Source organism: Tyto alba, unplaced genomic scaffold, assembly GCF_018691265.1.
Source record: "Tyto alba isolate M040663 unplaced genomic scaffold, T.alba_DEE_v4.0 Super-Scaffold_39, whole genome shotgun sequence".
Taxonomy (NCBI): Eukaryota; Metazoa; Chordata; class Aves; order Strigiformes; family Tytonidae; genus Tyto; species Tyto alba.
In genome coordinates, this window is record NW_024881314.1 from 3,713,943 (window position 1) to 3,736,083 (window position 22,141).

Genomic DNA, 22,141 nt, shown 5'->3' on the forward strand with positions numbered 1-22,141 from the left:
CCACCTTTTCCTACATTGCTATAGGTTCAATGAAAAAACTGTTTTCATTGCATTTGCTGTGGCACTTCTCTGCCGTGGGACCTTTCCAGTCCCAGTGGAACCTGATGTCCATATTTATTTCTCAAAGCCCACTCTTTCATCATGCGACTGCTCTGGACAGAGGGGGCACTGGTCTGTTCGTCAGATGCTCCTGCTGATGTTGACACGTGGCAACAAATAAGACAAACTTATTAGTGACTCTGACCATATGTTAGGTTAAGTGTAGGAGCTTTTTAATGTTAATTGTGTCTCTCTTGATGATTCTGCTTGATACTCTCTCACAAAGGCAGATTTAATTAGGGCATATTACATTTGCTGATGAGAATGCTATTTAGAGAACAACCCAATCTTGACTCACCTCTTGCTGGATAAACAAACAGCATCATTGAGTCTATGCTTTGTTATATCTTTCATTTTATAACATTGCATTGCCATATTTAAAAGATTTCCTCTCCTTAATAATCCCATGAAGATCTTTCACAGTAGGAAGAGAAGTAGACTGGGGCCTCCTAGACAGACCTAGCTGCCAGGTTGAGAACCATGGCGGTGTAACAGCATTTTCTTTCTCAGTGCTATGGATCCATCTTTTTCACATTTGCTAATTGAAATCAACTCTTTCTACCAAAACCATTTACATGAAGCACACTAAATGTATGAAATGTTCTGTCCTTTTATAAATGAATGACCTTCTGAAAAATATCCTTTTTTATGTTTTTCTGATACAATACTGTTTTCCGTAAGATAAGGAGAGATTGTCAGAGAAGGTTTGAGGATGTAATGTTTTATCGTTTTCTGTGTGTAAAGGCAAGTATTCTTTCTGGATAAAATTTTGAAAGTGTTTGCTCTTTCAAAAAGCAATATTGATTCCAGCAGACCTCTGGGAACTTACTGATGATAGAAATTAAAGGTAGTGTAACCAACTATGTCAACCACTATAATATGAAATGAATGTCCCAAATATAAATTCTAAAGCCTATCTTACTGCTAAAAGACAACTAATAAAGATTGCCTTTATGTAGGACCTTCCAGCTGAGAATCTTGGTATTACCTCTAGTTGTGTAATATATTTCAAAGTGCAATTGATTTTGAAATCCTTTGCAGTAATTTTTAATTCATGTGCTGCTGTTATCCCGGCAAAACATACTCACATAGAGACTATAATTTTACTTTGTAGCCAGGCAGTCCTGCTTTATTGAACTGGTGACTCACTCTTGTCCTCATAAACTACAAAACTTACCAGTTCAACTTCTCTTTCAGAAAACTAGGAAAATCTAGGATATGTGATGTGTACTTGTCTTAGCAATTTGTTTCACAAAGAATAAAATGCATGCAAACAGGAAAATAAATGCAAGCCCATCTGGAGTAATGACTGCCTCGGCGCTCTGCGTATTCTAGTGGAGCGGTGGCATTGGGGTTGGAGGCCCTGATACTGCCTTCCCTAATGTCATGGACAGTGACTGGGACATCCTGCATCCCTTTATGATTCACAGTATCCCTTCACAGTTACTTAGAAGGTGATCCACCTCAAAACTCCTCTATAACGTGCCCAAATGCATCTCTTAAATAAATTAACCCTGATCTCTGAAGAGGCATCGATTAAAGAAAATGACTCACAAGGGGACCGGTGTGCTGTTGGCACATGCAACCTTTTGTTGTGTCAGACCTCAGTTTGTGCTTCTGTGTGAGTTGGATGTGAACCCAGAGAATGAAAATACTTGACATTTGCATTAGGCTGAGCAGCAGAAACCCCTTTATTTTTGGTGTAGCTGGTATCTAGTTTCATACTAAGAGTGTCTTAATCATGCAACTTGGGAAAATGTAACTGAACTTTTCAGAGGTTTGCTCATTTCTTAAATTTTGATTCCTTTTACAGGAGAACAAAAATATAAATAGTGAAGAGAAAGGTTTAATTATTGATAGCTTTTAAGTTAAGTGAGTCTCATGATTTCAAGCTTTGACACAAATGGATGAATGACATTTTTGCCTTGTCTCCTACATTGTGCTACTGTACTTCCTCCTTTGCCTTCAAATGCACATCCCAAAGTCTCCTAAGAGCCACATTTCCCAAGATATTGGAGTACCAAAAGACACAAGCAGGTTTAGACTAACATTAGCAAAACAGTCCAACTCCCGCTGAAACCAATGAGTAAGTAGAGTGAGGATTACAGGATTGGCTTTCTGGGCTTTTTCAAGGAAATATGTTCATCTCTGCATGTCACTATTTATCCAATATGTCACAAGACTGGGTGTTAGTTAACATAGGTGTTTTTTCTTTGCTTTTTTTTTTTTCATGATTATACAGATTATCGCTTATCAGCCCTATGGAAAGTCTGTGGATTGGTGGGCGTATGGAGTGCTGCTCTATGAGATGTTAGCTGGCCAGGTAAGAGGTACCCTCCCGTGCTCACTGTGACCTCCTGCCTCTCCAATGCTGCTCTGTTTCAAGGCTCCCTGAAAGTTTAGACCATTAGAGGACAAGTCTGGAGCCTTTCATACTGGTATTATCTCCTTATACTCTTGACTGACTCAACTGAGAATGTGTTTAGGCTTCAAGTTCTTTATATTGCACCCACATAATCAAGCACTGCCTTTGAATATGGCTTCTTTGTACTGTAATAATGTTATAAATAACCATCTTCAAAATTGAATGGGAGACACTTGAGCAGGAAAATGCATGTCAAATGGAAGAAATACCCTTTAGTAGTTTGAAACCACAGGGAAATGTAATAAGAGTGTGTATATATGTTCTGCACTGCAGTTAAGTCACAAGAATATCAGTTTTTGTATTGTATGTCCTAGGGGTAAAGTATGGGTCTCGTCACTTGAAATATGCTAAATTACAGACCCCTTATTCTGCACAGTTAATGAGACACTGCTTTCTGAGTCACTCAAGTAGAAAAGCAACACTGTACTGCAGTAAATGGCAGATAACTACCAACTTTAAGGAATTCTGTTAGGCTTGAGCTGGAAATGATTTCTGCAATTGGCTTTCAATGAGTGTTAGCTAAAGGTATGCATTTCCTAAGCTTAAGACATACATTTTTAACAAATGGCTTTAATAGTTTCTCTTCTAAATTCCAGTTGACATTTCAAAAGTTTTTAAAGTGTAGCAATTGCGGTTGCTAACATTTACAGTCTGCATTGCAAATATTAGGCATCTGAATGCTTTTGAGAAAAGGAGATTTACCATTAGCTGGGTCTTGCACAGTGCCCATATCCTGGGCACTCACAGGCACTTTCTTCGTCACCTATATTTAAAAATAAAATGCAGCCCTTTCTTGTGATAGCCTCTCCTTTACAGAAGCAGAGTCTAGAGCCATGTCTTATAAAATAAAGTGTAGTTTAACTGGCATTAAGTGAGGAATGGATATACCTTAGAACAAGGTGATTGAAAGTTACACTCTCCAAACTTCACCCTTTAAAGCATTTTGGCTGTCTGGTGCACGGTAGCTTTAAAAACGGATTGAAGATGATCATGAAGATAATCCTGCACACATTTCATTAACCTGACTGCCATGCTGGGGACAGAAGCGAATTTGTCTCCTTGATTTCTACCTGAGAGACTGATAAACACTAAACTTCTGGGTCAGAAGATACCCAAGCTGCGGATGTCTGGGGGTTTGATGGGTATTCCTGGGCAAGGACCACTGCTGTGTACTGATTTCTTCGGACACCTATGATTGACGAGGCAGGTTGCTGGGCTGGATGCACCTTTGCCCTGACACTGTGTGGCCATAGTATTGTCATGCCATTTCATAAAAAGTGGAGAATTTGAAAAAAAAAAAAACAAAAAAAAACAAACCACAATAAGTAACTTATCTGTGATTTATTTTCAACAGCCTCCATTTGATGGAGAAGATGAAGATGAACTTTTCCAGTCCATAATGGAGCATAATGTTTCCTATCCAAAATCACTGTCCAAAGAAGCTGTCTCCATCTGCAAGGGGGTGAGATAAATGCTTCTTTACCATTAAGTTCCTTTTTGGCAATCCTTGTGAATAACTAAATTTGTCTGGCTTTGATATGGCACTGTAGTATTTTTAAGTGCAACTTCTGTCAGGCAGTGCTAAGCTATATTGTCATGGAGTGCTCATTGCTTGGTGTCACTGATAAGTATTCAGCTCTTCCTGCTGTGCCTGCTTGTTTTATGGGAAGAACAAATGTCAGAATCAGTAGCTGCCAAACCCAAAGCAGAATTTATAAACAGAACAATGGTGTGAAACGTCTCCACCCACCTTGCCTCTCAGTCCTCAGCAGCACAACCACAGTTTTGCAGGGTGAGGAGATTTCTCAGTTTGGATAGATACCAGATACGGCAGCAAGTCTTCAGCCCAGTATGCCTACTGACAGCAGCAGAGCAAAAGAGTTAATAAGAATCAGTTTTAAATGTAGGCAAAGATGACCCTATGTGAAAATCCTGCATAAATGCAAAGAAACTGTGGGGAAATCCTGACCCAGTGGTGATCTGTGTGGCCTAAAATTTATATTAGATTCTAAGTTAATTTTTTTGTTTGTTTGTGTAGGAAAATAATAGATTTGACTTCAGGGGATTAGCTCAGGAAAAAAAATTCGTTTGACTTTCCTTTGACTCCATGTGACTCCCTAGAGTACTGTCACTCCACAGCTTTTCCAAACCACTGTCTATAAAGCATTATTTGATGTATTACTTACACTAATAAAATATCACTGCACTTAGTGTCAGTTAATTTAGTATTTACTTACTTCCTTTCCTCTGCAACCTTTTATGGAGCATTGTATGTGAGCTGGATATTAATCCCTTAAGGAAAAATCATCAAGAAAAAGAAAAGTGTTTAGAACAACAAGGTAAAAGGAAAGACCACTCTAATTTTGGAGCATATCGCATTGTAAGCGTGCTGGTCAACTAAAACTAAATATGATATATTTTTGTAGAGTACATACAGATTGATGACTTGTTGTGAAAATCATATAGTCAAACAGCACAGTTTGAACTTGATCAAATTACCCTGTTCTCAGCTCTCCTGCTTGCTGCTGTTCTGCTAGGTGCTTATGCAAAGGGAGGTCAGAAAGCTAAAATTGCATTGCGCCACTGGGTTTAAGGTCAAGTCTCTGTGATACTAACATGTTCGTTGTCTGTATTAAACTAACAAATTAATCTCAGATTTCAGTGAGCATTATACCTGAGCTAAGAAGTCAATATGAGAAAGCTTCTGAACCTTGTAGTCAGCAGTAGCTCAGCAATCCCGGGACTGCACCGCTGGCCAAGACAATGCACCCGCTGTGCTCTTGAAATTGAATTGTCTGCTTGACATCTGTTCTACTGAAACAGAGTTTGCTGGGGTTGGTAAATGCAGTAACTTCAGAAAGAATTAAAACTGCTAGAATCATTATTCACATTTTCTTTTGTTACCTGCTGTTAAAGCAAGGGGTTTAGAAAAGGTAACTAAAATGGGAAAGTTGCTGTTAAAGTTGAAGAGGGATGTGATTCCTAGCCCAGTGCAGAGCTGACTTCCCAAAGTCTGCTTCGGATCGCTTTTATTTTAGGTTCAAAATTGGAATCTGATCAACTCAACATTTGGAGGGAGACTAAAGTGGTACAGCTGAGGTTTTAAAAAGATGTGTTGAGGTATCACTCCCAGCAGTATATTAATCATATATAATTTGTAAAAGAGCTTTAAAAAGTCCCCACAATACTGGAACCAAGAGTTGCAGGTTACCTTACTCAATTCCTAATGTACGTATCAGTTGAAAAGATTTTGAAGAGCTCGTTAATTAGGGAGCATATAACTGCTTCCAATCATGCAATGCTGGGGTTTTGTTTTGGTTTTTTTTTCCCCCAAGTCTGCTTAATCTATGCAATTGGTATAGTATTGACCAAGATGTCATTAAGGATGCGAGGGAGGAAACACAGATTAGATACTGTCAGCTGGGTGCCAAGAAATTGTGGGCTCTGTAATGAGATGTCTCAAACAAGCCCAGAAAAAATGAAAGAGGGGGGGTGTACTTTGTACAGCTTTAGTATATTGGAATTTATTAAGTTTAATTGATTGTTGAGGTAGGGCAGAAGCTGTTCTGGAGATTTATAAGATTGAACTGAAAGACCAAAGGTGAAATTCAGGAGTGAGTTGTGAACTAATATGATGGCAGGTTGCCCTGGGCACCACCTGCCCACCCACACCTCCAGCAGCACCCTCTGCCAAATGGGGAAAAGGTTCTCAAGTGCAAAACTTAATCTTGCTGCTGACATGCTGTCTTCAGTAATCAAACAAGAAAACTAATCTTCAAAAAATGAATTTTAGCTTTTCAAAACAATTTTATTAGAAACTTGCATCTTCAGGAGAGGAGCAAGAGCATCACAATCTGGGGAAAGTGTCTTACTTTCATTCCAGCATTAAATTTAATCATTTGGTGTTTTCTTCTTAATAGCTAATGACTAAACATCCTGCAAAACGCCTTGGCTGTGGCCTTGAAGGTGAAAGAGACATCAGGGAACATGCTTTCTTCAGGAGAATTGACTGGGAAAAACTGGAAAACAGAGAGATTCAGCCACCTTTCAAACCTAAAGTGGTGAGTGAGATGCCAAGTACTTCTCTCGCTAAATGTGTCTGCAGTCATGCTTTCCCATGGGGTGAGATTAATGCTGGCTTGATGGTGCTGCAAATCTGGGACACTTCTAAAATAAGGCAATTTGATTATGGCAGACCAGTCTGTAAATCTGCTAATGTTTTGGCACCCTGTAGCATAACCCAGTGTACTTTGTTCCTTGCAAAAAATTCTCTCAGTGGTTTGAGTGTTGACTTCGATGGTCGTGCACCGCAGAAGTTGAAAATGGGGAAAATTGGCACATTCACATCAGCCACATGAGACATGTAATAAATTCAGTTCCCAGCTGTCTCCTCTGAGCAGCATCTAAAGTCAATGATCAAAGGTATCTGAATTACTGGGGTGAATTTCCTCCACAGTGGGCTACACAGCCCGGGGGGTTTGTACTCCTCATCCTCGAGTGATGAAACCCACATCTGCCAAGATTGCAAGAATAATTACTGATTTGTTTCTTAATGTTTATTACTGGTTTGCACACATGCATCTGTAGGAATATTTTAAAAATCCAAGCAAGTGAACTATGTCCTTACTGTGAGAACTGTTTGCATAACAGAATTTGAAGAACTGTATTTGTTCATACAGAATTTCTTTCAGCATGTACTGTGCTTTATTGGCAGGCAAAGAAAAGTATTTGCATGCAAGATTGCAAGCTTTCAGGAACAGCTGTAAATTGTTATGTCCTAACGTTGAATTTTTCTTCCCTAACACCTTTTTTGTTTCAAATGGGATGCATAGCTGGCTGTAGCACTGCAGGTATAGGATCATTGGTCTGTACACTGATTTATTGACCAATAGAGACATCCCAGTGTGGTATCACAAACTAATGAACAGAGGGAGGCCACTACCTGGTGGCAGAATGTATTCCTCTCTTCTTGAATACAAATGACTTTTTCACATCACCAAGAGGAGAGTTGCATGCTGAGAAGAGTGTTTTATGCTAGGGAAAATACCCTTTCCATGTGGTGTGGATTTTGCATGCAGAGAAGGGTATAAATAGGAACGCGCGTGGTGTTGCCAACCCTGCCTGGCCAGTCCCCAGAGCTCTGTCCGAAGGCAAGCGGCACCTCTGTAGAGTGTATTTTGTGGAAGATTTTCATTACATGCTTCTCAAGTCAAATTTTAAGCTGATCATAAAGCAAATCTACTTTCACATCTGTAAGTTTTATTAGCTCAGGAGCTGAGCACTTAGACTCTCCTTGAAGTTAAAAGTAACACCAGCATGAAGATACTAAAAGCTTGAAGTATGGTCTGGTTCCATCATAGCACATTTCATGACAGATCCTGGCTCCTGTTTAGAGCAGCTGTGCTCTGTCTCCGTGGTTATCATGACCTGTTTTATTTGTACAGGCTGTTACTAAAATACACCAAGGTGTGTATTCACATGGAGCCTAACTTTCCCAGACAAAAATAATTTAAAATCCAAGTCTGATATTTACATACCCTATGTATAACTCATTTATTGTGATTGCTGATTCTGTTCATATTGATTTTAGAAAGGAAAAAACACATGATCCTTAATCTGTTTGAAGATGTGTGTGTATTTATAGGCTTTGTTTGGGGTGGGTTTTTTTCAGAAACCCTTTGTAGGTGCATCTTCTTTAGGAAACACGTTGCTGCAGGAATAATCCTGCTGCTTTTGCACACAGGCATGGTTGTCACTCGAACACAGAGCTTCAGATTTTGGGTCAGCAGTTGGTCGGTTTAAATAATGTGTTCCCTTCCAGATTGACATTTCACAGTCTATAGGCACAGACTGATTATTTGACAGGAAGGATATTTTACTCGTATTTGTAAGCTTAGGAGTTCTAGGACTCCTGTATTTTCAGTTCTGCTTTAATACTGCATTAATGCTCACAATAGCAATTCTACTTTTTAATGTGAAGACAGATATGTAATTCAAGATGCAAATTTATTGATAAATTATTGTATTTGCACCCAAAAAATACTCAAATTTTGCATGAGTTATTTCTTAGCCTCTACTAGTATAAGCAATAATGAGAGACCTAATGGAATCAGGGACTTTGGTTTCAATATACAGCTTGTCTTAATACTTTCCACTTGCTGAAAAAAGAAGAAGAAAAAGAAAAACAAGAAAAGAAAAAGAGCATAATTTTGTGAAAGGATGATGTGTATCTGTAGAACATCTCTAGGAAAAAGCCTTCCCCGTATAAATAGCCCTTTTGTTGCTGCTCTGAGTTGACTCTACTGTCTCTAAACAAATTTGACTGCTAATTTGGGGATACGTCAACTTTCATTCCAATAATGCAGAGTTTCCCCCTTGCAAAGTTCAGCTCTGTCCGTTCTCGTTCTCCAGAGATTCTGTACCAAAATGCACTGGCTTCAGTGGGCACCAGGGTATTCGGTGAGTGCAGAACCCCGGGTGAGAAAAGCAGACGGCTGTTAGCCTTTAACCCGCTGAAGTGTTCCTCTGCTTGTGTCCTTCCAAGGCTGAGCAAGTGTCCTTCTGTGAGCACTGTGGTCCAGAACCTGAGCATGCGTTTTTCACCTGAAATACAAACCAACTTGTGCCTGAGGCAGTAAAAGCTCTTTGCAGCTCACATCAGATAGCATGTCCCAGTCTGGGTGCTTTGCAAGAAGATTGAAAACCATGACTGAGCTGTTTCAAGAGAGCCAAACACCTCACCCTCGAGTTCCCTTAACGGGCCCCTCCTCAGTTGGTTTCTCCTATAAACACAGCTTTATTCATGCTGCATTAGTTCAGAAAAATCAATGTTTAATATTGGCCCATCGTACAAGCCATATTCTACCCTTTCCAAGTTATCCTCTAAGGTTGAAGATAATAGTGTAATGTTATCCACTAAGGTTGAAGATAATAGTGTAATGTTATCCTCTAAATCCACACGTAGATATATCACAGGGGTGGATGGAGAGGTAAGGGTCAGGGACAACAGGAAGAAATGTTCAGTGCCTTTATCACACATTCATGCTTTTTTTTGAAGATCTGTTGCAGTACATAGTTTTGAGATAAAGAGATTTACCAGTTTCCTTTAGACCTCTCCACAATACTCAATGCCCAGTTTTCCTCAAATATGTGGTTTTTCTTGCACCCAAGCTAATTTTGTTCCGGTCTCACCTTCATCCTTTTTAACTTGCCTCTAATTATACTTCCCTGCTTTTCAAGTGTTTTCTGCATTACTCAAAACTATCCTTTCTGCAAACCTGATTTCTTTTGTTTTCTGTTCTGAATGAGTTGTGTTCAGCGTGTAGCTATATATAACCCCCCCTTCTTGACTTGGCTTCACAAGACAAACTGTGTCTTCTCGTAGACAAAAAAAGGAGGAAACCTGTCATGGCACGTTTTGTAATGAGGATCTGTTCCCAGGATGCGCTCCCTGCCCCAGCTCCCTCCTGCAGTCCCCAGGACTGGAGCTCTGCTGTCATTTATGAATTTACAAGAGTTTATAGGCCGTACAATGAAGAATCAAAGCATATAAATGAATTACATTAAGCTTTCTGCAGATTGTGAAGGAAACGGAGACTAACACAAAAATTTAATTTTGCATCAAAAAGGTTTTAAAAAGAGTGAAATGACTTGATAGATAAAGTATCTCTTGCCAATACCGGTCTATAAAAATATTTTCTTTTTCCTTTTTTTATCCCAGTAATTCTGAATATTTAAAGCCTCTTTACCTCATCGCCTCATGCTGATGATGGAAACTTTTCTAAAACCTGTCTGGTATTTTTTGTTAAAATACTTGAAAATTTTCTCTTAACTACTCATAAGAAATAAAGGAAATTCTTGCATGTATCCTGAAAAATCTGAAGAAAGCTGGAACTGCCAATGTATTGCTGATTTTTTCAGCCTTTTTTCTGTTTGTTTTTTTTTCTTGCAGTGTGGCAAAGGCGCTGAAAACTTCGATAAATTCTTTACACGAGGACAGCCGGTATTAACACCGCCGGATCAGCTGGTCATTGCTAACATAGACCAAACAGATTTTGAAGGGTTCTCTTACGTCAACCCCCAGTTCATACACCCCCTTTTACAAAATGTAGCATGAAATGACAGAACAGGAACAAAACCCACAGTGGAGAATGGTCCTTAACCCTACAACTTTTAGGCTTTTGCCTTGTTGATTCCACTTAGGCCTGGAAATTGTAGGGTTAGAAAGTGTAAGGTGGGGGGAAGGCCACTTATCCAGGATTTTGGCTTTGCAACAGCAATGTTGTCTTAATGGGAGGTAGATTAGTGTATGGTGCCCACTTATTCTTCTAGAAGTCACCACTGACTCATCTAAACTTACCCATTTTTTGGTACGTTATATATTTTTATAACTTCCCGCTATCCTTTTGCCCCCGTTTCCACTCTGCTGCATTAGAAATAATCTAATACATGGTCTGAAAAATAAACCAACCTTGAATATTTAGTCCTTTGGTGCGGATGCTGGGAGATAGGAGCACTTGGCCCCGCGGGACCGCTCCTCCCCGCTCTGCCTGGTGACTTCAGGGAGATCAGCAGCACAAGAGACTGAAACGGCGGCGGCACCGGGGAGGAGAAGCATTGCAAAAAAAATGTTGAAAGTAGTTGTTTCAAAAATATGACAGAAACGAGTTGGGAGTGGCTGGGAAGGGGGGACAAAATGAAATTAGACCCTGAGGCTTTCGTGAACCGATCCTGTAAGCAACACCAAGTTTAAACACACTTCAGCGGTGGCCAGATCTCTAGGATCTTTGTTAAGTAGCATGTGATAAACTCAAGGGTGAAATTTTGTCTTTAATAATAATAATAATAATAATAATAATAAATAGTAATAATTTTAATAATATTTTGTGAATTTAATCTCCATGAGATTATTCTGTGATCCAGGGTGCCATTGTTTGTTCAGTTAATATCATTTACACCACTCCTCGAGTTTACTGTTAACCAGTTCTAATACCAATATTATACTATGAAATTTGTTAACCTGGAATGTAAAACAAAATTTTAATCACTTAAATCTATTTACATGTGTTTGTTTATAGTCTGCAGGATAGGACAGTAAATCAAAGAAAGCATTATATATACAAAATTAACTAAAAATGCAGCCCTTAGTGACTACCTGATTTCTCCAGAATAACTCATGAAAATCAATTGAGATCTAGTCTTGAAATAATCAGTTTTAATTCAGAAAACTTTGGGCTGTAGAATAATCAAGCCTGAAAGAAGAAGCACCTAAAACTTGTTTTATTGATAGAATGGAATTTAATACATTTTACATATGCTTCATGCAATGAATTTTGCATGTTTAGTAATAACTCTTAATAATAAGAGTTAATAATAAGCAGATCTATATTATTGACATAATCGTATCAAGCATAAAGAGTATTATAAAAATTTTATAAAACAAATTGTGCTTTATTTGTGAAGTTCTTGTTCTGAATGACATCATTTAGATTTAGCTAAATGTTTTATTGCTATTGTTTTGGTTTTTACTTTAGGTTTTGGATATTGTTAATGGCTTAGGGTATAATCTCTTTTTTTAAAAGTAGATCTACTTTTAAACAATAATTGCTACCTGCAGGTTTTATACTGAGGTTCAATTAGGCTTTCATTTCACGTCTGCTTATTACTTACAAAGAAGGAAATAGACTTTATTTGCAATGATGAGCACTGTAATTAATGCAATCTTCTCCTCTCTTATCACTTAGATAAAAAATTTTGATATTTCCTCTTACAACTTACCAGAAGATATTAATTCAAATATCAGTAAATATTTTTTGTGCATATTTTGGTTTTGTTACAGCATGTAAAATAGTAGTCAGTGCATCTTCCCTTTTTTGTCCCTTCTGCCTCGTTACTGTTAGCAGCCATAGGCACTTTTTGTCTGTCAGACGTGCATGATGATGTCAGAAGCATGATGTCTCTGTTGCTGCATGCAGACTGATTACAATTTTTCCAGCATGTAAACATATTCAAAAAGTAGGATACTTGCCATAAAAGACTTAAATTTATACTAGAATATGTAATGGGGGGGGGGAATGGGAGGGGAATCTACTTTCTAATCATCTTTTATGACAATAAAACATGGAACCTGTGCCAAAGATCCTGTTAGAAAGATCCAACCCTGCAAACTGGTGTCCAAGTGGGTGGGTTTGGCTTCCAGGGGTGGCCCGTGCTGGAGTGGGACGGTTTGTGAGTGAAACACGGTTGGATGCAAACGGCATCTGTGTTGTGCTTCTGCACCCGTGGTGCCCTCAGGAGCCCTATTTTTGGTGCCTAGCACATGGGATTTGCAACACTCCAGAGCTTTGGTGGTTGCCCGGTCGTAGCCCTTCTGCAGCCCCAGCTCTAAGCAAGGAGCAGCTCCCCGGGTGGGCGTGCGCGAAGCGGCCGTCCTGAGCACACGGCTAACGAGGGGCACTGGCCAACTAGCAAGAATTCAGATTGTTGCCTAAATAAACAGAGCTCAACATTTTTAAAACATTTTAGGAGTAAAATTTTCAAACTATTCTGTGTCAAATATGTTATCAGCCAAGTCTGAGAGTTAATTTTGTTCTTTGTGTGTTACATACTTTAAAAATTATGGTACTCACCATAAAGCATGTGGACTAGTGCAGCATTCATGACTTTTTATGTTTTTCTGAATATTATTAGTCTGCTATAGTTTAGGAAAATCTGAGTATCATGCTGTAGAGGGTAATAGATTCAATAGATTACTGAGGTTCAGATTTTTAATAAAGAAGGGCGGCTCTCAAGTAAGTCAGTCTGCTGAGAGGCAGCATTACATGCGTTTTAAAAATGTGAAGTGAAAAAGAGACTTTTGAAAAAGGAAAATACTGGGTGAAATACCAGCACAGGGGTTTTGGAAGTTAAGAAAAGCAGTAGGGGGGCAGAACCCGGCCACAGACAGGCAGGAGATCCCACAGGTAGATGTTCCCCAACAGTTCTGGTTTCCTGATGCAATAGGAATTGTAGAGGGAAGTCCCGTTGCAGGCGGTTGTTGCTGGCCCCGCTGTGACAGTCGGTGCTGTTCACACCACAACACGGCCTTAAAGAGCTGGTCCGACGGCGGAACAGAGCTGCTCCTTTTCTGGCTGCTTCTCGTAACCAGTTTCTTAGGCACTTGCATGTGCTCCCCAGTTTTTCTGATGTAGAAGCAGAAATCCTCCTTAACGTTGTTACCTCAAGTCCCTGGGCTTGCCACATCTCACGTCGTCTTCTGCAGGTGTCTGTAGCGCTTACGAAAAGGGACTGTGAACTCGTGGATCCTGCAGGAGCCAGGCAGGGTTGTATAAAGCAGGGATTGAATGTTTGTGTTACTCCTCGCTGCTCTGCCCAGTGCACTCACACGTGAACGCTCGCACTTGGACCAGCCCTTTAATGAGAACTCCAGGTGATTTATCATCCAGAAATTTATAATGGCAAGTAAAACCTTAGGTATCCAGCAAGCATTTTCGTGGCTTTTTTAATACAGATGTTATTAATATAATATTTTTCACAAGATTTGGTTTTCTAGAGAACATGTATCAACAGAGGGAGAGGCATTAGAACTGCTTTCACTTGTGTTCAGTAAGTACTGTAATCTGAACACCCACATTATCACAAAGATTTCTAAAAATCAAATTGAAAATTATAATGCACTGATGCTAGGGTGAAAGTTTTGGGAGCCATGTTTCCATCCCACGTGCACTCAAGTCCCCGGGGGGCTCCGGAGCAGCCCCATTCCTGCCAGGTGAGGCACAGGTCTGCCACATAAAACTTCCAAACTGTCTTCAGGGATTAAATGGGACTTCACTGGCTTCCAGGCAAATTTCTTCTATATTTGGGCATCTGGGTGTTTTTATCCACCTTCAAGTCACTTCAGCAGGGTGGTGGGTTTCCAGGACAGCCACTTTGCCCGCCGGCCAGTCTTGGTGCTCTTAGCAAGGATTGCACATACGTGAGAAGGAGAGAGCATGTTCCCATAATCAAATATTCCCCTTAATTCAATTTAGAGGAGAAATGCAATTTAGCTTTCTGATCCCTCAGTCTTTCCAGAAATACAATTGAATTTCCTTTTACAAACTGAAGAAAGTTCTTCTGGAAATCAGCTGTTAGTTTAAAAGAAACTCAGCATACCTAAATGCTGTTGGCCTTTGAAATCCATCCTGTCTTTTGGGGTGATTTCAGTTGAATAATGCTGGGCTCCTGTAAAGTTAATAGGGTCAAGTGAGAGAGGAACTTGTCTTCTAGCTGGAAGGATGATGTGTCCAGGGGCAGGGCTTGAGTGGTACCACTTGCAAAGTCTGTTTTCTCAGGTGGTGCATCCAGATGCAATCCCAGCTAAGTGCCGTAGGAAACACGTGCAGTTAGCAGAGGGGGAAGATCCTCCTTATTAAGTAAAATGCATCACTGGAAATAATAATTATCTAATAGTAAAGCTTTGATATGAGTAGAAAGCATATTTACAGTATTGAGTTTACAGTGGGCTTTTGGACCTGCCACGAAACTTCTGGAAACATTTAATGTAATTTTCAGTTCTTTTAGTCATCAGCATAAATTAGCATAAATTATAATACAGGTTTTGTCTCTTTGCAAACATGAGTGTCAGCTCTAGGCAATGTGTTACCTCTCTGCTGTTTGATAGGTAGGCACTGAGCTGCCAAGTAGTTAAAAAGTAGACAAGCTAAAGCACTTTTTTGCTCAGCTCCACACTCTTAGGCAAGATCTGAAGTAGTTCAGTTGAAGAATTTAATAAGAACTTTGAAGAATTAAGTAAGAACTGACTCCATAAACATGTATGATTTCCTACCAACCAGTAACCGTGCCAGTAATGATCGGTAATTAAATAGCCTTATGATAAATAATCACCATGCACTACAGCCCTCCTGTTCCTAGGAAAATCGAGAGAGAGAGAGGGCAAGTTATTAACCTCCCTGCCTCAGTTACCTCATCTGTAAAATGGGGATAATAATACTTACTTACCTCACAGAGAGGTGTGAGGAATTCTTAGGTAATGTTTCTAATACACTTTTAACCTGAAAAGAGTTGTGTAAGTATTATTATAATTTTTAATATTAAATCAGCTTATTCAATTCACATGGTATTGCTGGATATACCATGCTATTTCTACTTTTTTATAGAGCTTTAGTAATTCTGCTGAAACCATTTAAAGAGAAATAAAATCAGATCTGATACGTTTCTTACAGAATCTGGAGTCCAGCTTTTGTTAACTGGAGTCAGGGTGAGTTGGGGAGTGATGCTTGCTGATTGTGTAGGTCAGCTGCACTTACCTCTTTTCCAGTTACTGAGATTTCTATGTACAATTTACAAATTCCATGTAAATGGAAGTCTTAGCATAACTGATGTGGTGCGATTCCTTATGGCTAAATAAAGTCAGCACAACTGTTTTCTAGTAATGTTTATACTGACTCCTATTGAAGGAGAAGTGATATGTTTTATGCAGCTGGTCCATCCATAACAGGTTTATTCCGTTGATATTTTAATGTATTCCTGTGTAGTATATCTTCACGCTTTTCTTTTTCTTGCGTGTGACACCATAGCTCAAATATAAAAGAATGCCCTAGAAGCTATGACTTTTTTTCCACTGATGTCAGTCGACCAAAAAAAAAAATCAGCAGTCTATTAATAATTTGAAACAGTGATGTGCAGGAAGAGTAGCAGCAGCACTGATAACCGGCCCCAGCCTGCTTCCACTGAAACTCATTTCTCACTACAGGTACATTGGAAAGTCTACAACTGATGTTACATTAATTTTATAATTGTGAGTTGGTGACAGGAACATTTTAATGGCAAGTAGATTTATGTTTCTGATCTTTATAAACCTTTCCCTAAGAACTATTTGAGTTGTATTTATTTTCCTTCCCTTTGAGCCCTGAGAGGCAATACTGCCATTGGCTCCGTCCTTCCAGAGCTTCGTGTGCTCCTCTCTTGGCCTGCCAAGGCATCCAGTGGCACCGCTGCGTGCTCGGAGCTCGCTGGGTCCTTAGTTGCTTTACTGGAGCCAAGACTGCAGGATCCAGCATCTGGCAGCACTAAGCCTGTAAGCTCCAATTCAGCAAAAATATTAAGTATATGCTTGTGCCCGTTGCTGTTCAGCAGAGCGTGGACATTTGGGCAGCGCAGCTCCACCTCCCATGGAAGTCAGTTGAGTTTGCACACTCGGATGCCTTGCTGACTTGGAGCAGAAAAAAACGTTCTTGCAGTGATAATACAAATTTAATCTGTGACTTGTTTCCCACAAAGCCTTTCATTTATTCTCTTGTGCTGTTAAAATGAATGTAAGAAAAATAACTTCAATGAAATGAAGCTCATTGCCTCTTTTAAAAATGTGCATTTCCCAACACATGTATGGTTTTGCACAATACAGAGCACACCTGAAACTTTTAAAATTATTGGATGTTACTTTAATATTTTTTTAAAACAAGGAGTAATCCCACCTTGAACTCATTCATATTTTTAAATATTATTTTAAGACCCAAATTTTGTATTTATAAAGAGGAGAATACTATTTATTTTCTTATCATTTATTTGCAAGATGCTACCAGAAAATTTGGAGAGGCCATTAAGTTTTCAAAAAAAAATTAAAAAAAAAATCATTGGAAGTATAGTGGGCAAGACTGATGTATAAATTACAGCATCTTTTTTTTTCTTAATCCGCGATATCTTCAATCTTTGTTTGCATGAAATGCTTTTGTTAAATATCAATTGTAGTTTCAAAGCAAGTGTGTATGAATAAAAATACTGATCATTACTTTTGTGTGAGTTTGCCTTGATGAAATTTCATTTCAAAATGGACTCCACAGAGCCCAGTGGCTGCAGTGATTACGGCGTGATCAGACACAGAGCTCACCCTTGCTTCTCCATTCATACACAGAATTTTGACCCGGGTCCTTTTTTAATTCCTGTTAATCAATTAAAAGAAAAAGAGTCTTCAGTGGGGAAAAGATCTGTCTGTGAGAGGATTTCTGCATGCTGAGGGGTGAGCAGGCGGCTCTTTGAGCCAGCAGCTCCCCGGCTGACCTCGCTGGGCTCGGTCTCTCAGTCGCTGCAGGCGTGGATGCCACAGGGAAAAACGGCCCCGGGAGCGCGGCGAGATCTGGGGTCGGGGGGTCTGACTCACGGCTTGATGTGAGACTTGGTGGTGGAGGGATGTGCCCTCCAGTTAGACCCCAAGAAACCTCAAACTTCACGTTTTCACATCCCCCTGTGCGTGAGCCCTGGGCAGTTCATCCCACCCTCTGACGCTTTTTCCTGGGAAGAGGGTTTGTTTCGTGGTGATTAATGGCACTCAGGGGCTCAACTTTGCCATGAAATACTCAGTTTAGCACTCCTAGAGGAGAGGACACGACCTCTCAGTCCCACCAGTCATACTCACCTGAGTCCAGGCACTTGCCTAGTTTAGGCTGATGTAATTTTATTTTACAAATTTGAAAGCAATGTACAAATACTGTGACAACTTGACAACTTCTTTTTCTGCTTGCTCTCAAATGTATTGAATCTCATGCTAATTCAATAAGTGGGTTAGTTTAATTTGCAGAAAAATCTGGCTGAGTTTGCCCAAAGGAATGGTTGAAATTCTTTCCTTTTTTCATCGAGACAGTGTTACCAGGCTGCTACATGCTACTCAGCCTTCATCTAATGTGTGCAGCTTCTCCTGAAGCCCATGAACTTGTCTCTTCTCAGGCCTTGAGAGCTTTCTGCAGAGCAGAAGAGGGAGTTAGCAGAGACATCGCTGCCCTGAGCTGGTGTATGTGTAAAGTCTGTGCAAGAGGTGAGGGGTCCTCAGAGCTCTGCACTGCCAGACCTGCATCTCCCCCCACCTCGGCTGTTTAGACAGGGCCTGGGTGGGATTTCATCCCAGCCGTGAGCTTTAGGGTGGACTCAGTAGTTTTCCCTGCTGCGAGGGGAGCACTGAGCTCCCCAGAAATACAATATTGGGATGTTTGGACCTGTCAAGGCTCCTAATACTCCAAATGATCAATATCAACCCATATGAACAACACAGCCTTTAAACCTTTCAGAAATACTGTCCCAAATATAAACGAACTCTTTGCAGTCTCAATACCAAGCTATTAAAGGAAGAAAAAAAATTAAATAAATAAATACGCACACGCATTGCCCTCTCTGGCTGCAGCTTAACCAAACCACTGGCACTACAGCAGCAGCTCGTGGGGTCGTTGGCTTTTCGGGTTGCAGAGACCTCGTTAGACAAAAGTCTCTAAACACCCTCCAGAGTTCTCCCTGGGGAAAGACAAGTCTGGCGGAGGCGTGCGAGGGTGGAAAGAGACTCCAGCCTGACCCGAGTATCGGGAACAGGCATCTGAGGAGCTGGTGCTTTTGCAGCAAAGTGGTTGCTCCTAGTGGTCCTGCTCCCTTGGTGCCCTTGCTGGGGGTGGAGATGGAATCCTGGGTGAAAGGGAGGGAATTCATACCAACTGAGCATTTCTGTTTGATTTTTTCTAAGCAGGCAAGATCAGGCTGGTGATCCTTGGGAAAATTGAGAGTTAAAGGTCTCTGCAGGAGAGGCTGAATACCTTAATGCCAGCAGCATCCCATCTCACCATCTCATCTCTGTCTGGAACGCTTCCAGCACCCAGCACTCCATAAATCACAGCAATTACTTGTGGCTGCCACCTGCAGCTGAAGGCACCATCCTCCCTCTCCCAGCCCCGACTTCTCTTTAGAGATTTGTGTATTTGGCTTTAGAAATCTCAGAATGTTTTTACAGACCTGGTACATGAGTCACAAATATAACCATCTCCTCTGAGAGCTGCTAGGTTAGCTATAAGGATGACTGCATTAATTACTGCAAGGTAATTATTATCCCACCTGCTTCGGCAAAGGCAACCTTTGCTGCTTGGCCAAAAAAAAACCTGAGTAAGCCCCATGGAGCCATGGTAAAGCAAAGACAAATCAATGAGGGCCCCAAATCAGGAAAGTTCTTCCCACATGCGGATGGGTTGTCCTCAAAAGGATGTTTTCCCCAACCGCATCTGTCACTTGTCACCTTCCCAAAGTGATGCTAAGCCCAAAGAAATGGGGATTTGACCAGGAGAACAGATGGTGGCACGTCTGGACCCACAGCAATACCTGCAAGTGTTTCTTTTTTGCTTTATTTTCCTGCTTTTCCCAAAGGAGGAGTGTGAAATAAGGCAGATCTCACGGGAAATGAGTCAACACTGTCTCCTTCTCAAGGGATTTGCCTCATTCGCTGCCAGGGTGACCGTGTCAGACACCAGCTGCCACTTCCAGTGTTCATTACTGGCCCCTGAGTCAGTGTCCGACATCCCACCTCAGGAGATGTTGTTGGACAATCTGATGAAGGGGGGAGAAAATTTCAAAACCAATTTAAAGCGCAATACCTGAGTGAGAAAAAAAAAAACACAACCCCACAATGGAAGTTTGCTTAGAAGTGTTTTAGATCTTATTCTCGCCCAACAAGGCTGGCAATATCACCCATCTCTTTCTCTGCCACAGCAGAGCCTGTGATTCACATGCTGGGAATGAATTTCCCTTTCCTCAGGGTGCCCAGATCCCTCCCTATAGCGCCAGGGCTCAGCTGGGAGCAAAAATTCAGCTGCTCCCCAAAGTCAGTGGCAACGTGGCCCTTTGCTGTGCTGGTAATGGGGCTTTTAATGTCGCATAAAGTATTTGACCTGTGCAGCTGGATGTTGCAGCAGATGCAATGAAGGGCCTGACTCTCTCTCTCAGGAGCACAGGATGCACATGTTGTAGTTACTGGTGAGTACTGGGGTTACTGCAAATTTCCCGTTAAAAGTATTTTTGAAAGGAGCTGGGTTTTGGAAGGCTGCGTACACATACTGATGTTTCCTGCATTAGTGTGATGAACACTTTTTCACCCCTGCCACCCTACAGCAAGGCCGAGCCAGAGCTGCTCAGAGGGGTTTGCAATTCCCAGAGGGGTTTGTCACACTCCTCATTTCTACCAGACCGATGGCTTTGCCCTTCTTCACGATGTTAGCTTTCTCCCACCCTGCCCTCCCACACTTGTGAGCTCCAGATGTGTGTGTGTCTGTGTGTTACAAATACCCATGTGAGTGGGGATGCTCAGGGGATGGGGACACTCACGTGTTTGTAGCAACATTTCAGCTGCTGGGTTTGCCCAGTAAAGTCTGGTTTTCAGGGACTGGCCTTTTACTAACCCTGTGCTTATCCCCTACTTGCCACTCACATGCAGCTCCAGGACGCACAGGTACCTGGGCAGCCTGGACACAAACCAGCTGTTTCTCAGGTTACAAACCAATGTTCACTCCACATCTGTGCTATTTTTCTTTCAGCCTTGAGGACTTGATCCATCAGCCCTTATCTCACTCCTCTATTCAGAGCACTTAACAAAACTCAGTGCCCATAGCAGGGAGACTTCAGAATCCATATGAAACACTCCACAACAATCTATATAAAACTTCATTAAAGCTTCAACATTTTCAGTGACACCTCCAGAAACACTCTTCTTTCAACAGGATTCATTTGCTTCTCCTATAAATGTAACCATGTCTGAGACACTGATTAGGTGTGATTTCAGGAAAAATCTATCAGAAATGGTTATGAAAGCAACCAGCAACGAGTGCAAGGGCAGAAGGAGGGAAAGAGCACAGGCCAGTGATGAGAGCATCCCAAAACTCATTGGATCAGTTCCTGGTCCTTTTGGGACAAGTCATTTAGCATTCTTGTGCCTGATTGACCCTAACATCATTAAAAGATTGGTAATGAATTTCAGTGCTATATAAATCACATGGAAAACTATTACCCTTAATACAAGTATTATGAGGCTTTAATAATTAATGTCATCTAAACTGCTTTCCAAAACATGACCTTTTAAATCTGATTGCTGTGGCCAGAGCCATCCCTCATCCTGCAAGCAGCCTGTTTTCCAGTCAGCCTGGGTGGCTCCAGTGGGGTCGTCCTGGGGAACCTGGACTGGTCCAAGTCCCAGAGACCAGCCTTGAGAGGGGGTATATTACCAGTACCTCTGTTCCTTCTGCAGAGGGTTAACAGAAAACACCAGTAGTTAGAGCAAACTTACTGCCAGCATCTCTTCTAGCTTGTCTGATGGAAGGGCACTGCCCACTCGCACGGTGCAGTGGTGGGACGTGGGCACTTCATGCCCTTCCCACCCTCCGGCTTGGGGACACACAAGCTGGGCAGGCTGGGGCAGCGGTGCCTGCTGGCCCCGGGCCACTGCTGGGGCTAAAAGATGCCACTGGCCAAGCTGCCGGGACAAAAATCCTGATCTGGCACATCCCCAGCTTTGTTAGCTCAGTTTGGACCCTTCTGATTACAGAGGGGATTTTATTTTAAATAAAGTATATAACTTCCATTCACACGTGCGCCTTTGTTATTCTGTGAGTCAGAGCCTCTCGGGGAGGCTGGCTGCAAAAGGCTTTGCATTTTTTTTTTTTAAGCTTTCACACAGCATGTGGGTGCGGAGATAAAAATAATGTTGCACCTCTCCTTGCGCTTCCTCCCGAGCAGCGGCTCCAGGCAGAGGGATGTGCAGGAGAAACAGCAAACGGAGCTCCAGCTCCAACAGCCCACAGGAATTAATTAATTTAGTCATGG

General features: G+C 41.2%; 1 protein-coding gene across 2 annotated transcripts in view; it reads left to right on the top strand.

The window, feature by feature from the left end:
• The window catches only part of PRKCA (protein kinase C alpha), a 160,822-nt gene extending 143,510 nt beyond the window's left edge, over positions 1-17,312 (top strand). For both annotated transcript variants that reach the window (XM_042802418.1, XM_042802419.1), the window contains 4 exons: positions 2,342-2,422; positions 3,879-3,986; positions 6,445-6,585; positions 10,476-17,312. In XM_042802418.1, the coding sequence (XP_042658352.1) occupies positions 2,342-2,422; positions 3,879-3,986; positions 6,445-6,585; positions 10,476-10,640 (495 nt within the window). In that variant the 3' untranslated portion in view covers positions 10,641-17,312. The remainder of the gene's footprint in view (positions 1-2,341; positions 2,423-3,878; positions 3,987-6,444; positions 6,586-10,475) is intronic.
• The last annotated feature ends 4,829 nt before the right edge of the window (positions 17,313-22,141 follow it).